Source organism: Emiliania huxleyi (assembly GCF_000372725.1).
Source record: "Emiliania huxleyi CCMP1516 chromosome Unknown EMIHUscaffold_1684, whole genome shotgun sequence".
NCBI classification, from domain to species: domain Eukaryota; phylum Haptophyta; order Isochrysidales; family Noelaerhabdaceae; genus Emiliania; species Emiliania huxleyi.
In genome coordinates this window covers 2,852-3,951 of record NW_005200897.1, presented here as the reverse complement: position 1 = coordinate 3,951, position 1,100 = coordinate 2,852, and the positions used below count along the sequence as shown (strand labels likewise).

Genomic DNA, 1,100 nt, shown 5'->3' with positions numbered 1-1,100 from the left:
GCTCCTCCGGCCTGCCTCTGCCGAGCCCGCCTCTCCCGCGTGGGACAGCCTGCTGTGATCTCAGCTCTCAAATCTCTAGGTTGGAAGGCCGTCCAAATCTTAAGTCTCAAATCTTGGATCTCGAGAGCAAACTCGACCGCAGATTCCTTTTTGGTGTGGGAAATCTCATTCTCCAAGTCTCTGGTCTCTAATCTCAAAGTCTCCCACCGGAGGCCGAGTGACTGAGGTCTCAAGTCTCAAATCTCTGGTCTCTCAAATCTCTGGGTAGCACTGTAGGTCCAAGGTGTAGTCACTAGAGTAGACCCGAGTGGAGACTCAAATCTTTAAGCTCTCAATCTCTATAAAAAAGACTAGAGATTTCAATTACCCTGAATGCACACACAAAACACTGTTGGTCGACAGCACACACCAAAACAGTACATATGTGTACGCGCACGCGCATCTCAACCGGGGGTGCATCATGGGGGAGGGGGAGACAACAACACGCCTAGGCTAAAGAGCGGCGAGAGGAGGTGCCGCCGAGCCTCGGTCCGGCGAAGGGGAGCGGACGCGGCGCTCTCCGCGCGGGGGCAACGCGAGAGGCGGGTCGAGAGCGGCGAGCGGCGCGGGCTGGCCGCGGGCGGAGGGCGGCGCGTCCGAATAAGCAGTCCCCGGCTCGGGGGACCAGAGCTCAGGCACAGCTCAGGCAGCAACTCGCTCACATTATCGCGCACGCAAGCCTGCGGCGGGAGGGGGGGGGGGGGGTCAACCCCTCTCCCAGCTGCTCTCTCTTTTTGTCTCGCTCTCTCTCTTTCTCTCCTCTCTCCTCTCTCTCTCTCTTTCTCTCTCTCTCGCTCTTGCACGGACGGCGGCGCAAGCGGGTCGTAGCGGGGTCTGCGCGTGGTCTGTCTGCGGCCTCTCTCTCTCTCCATGCGCACGAAAACTCCATCGGCGTGTGATGAGACGAGACGCAGCAGATGCAGCAGCCATTGGAGAAGGTCGTCACCTGACGGGGAGGGGATTATATTATATTATTATTAATTATAATATATTTTGGAGAAGGTCGTCCCCTGACGGGGAAGTGGGGAAAGGGGGGGGAAAGGGGGGGGGGGGGGGAATTA

At 58.1% G+C, this 1,100-nt stretch overlaps 1 protein-coding gene across 1 annotated transcript in view; it reads right to left on the bottom strand.

The window, feature by feature from the left end:
* Positions 1-346: 346 nt before the first annotated feature.
* EMIHUDRAFT_471637 (hypothetical protein) overlaps positions 347-1,100 on the bottom strand; it is a gene marked incomplete at its 5' end in the record, with an annotated part of 2,023 nt that continues 1,269 nt past the window's right edge. The window contains 2 exons of the mRNA XM_005784723.1: positions 347-719; positions 918-985. Coding sequence (XP_005784780.1) covers positions 459-719; positions 918-985 — 329 coding nt within the window. The remainder of the gene's footprint in view (positions 720-917; positions 986-1,100) is intronic.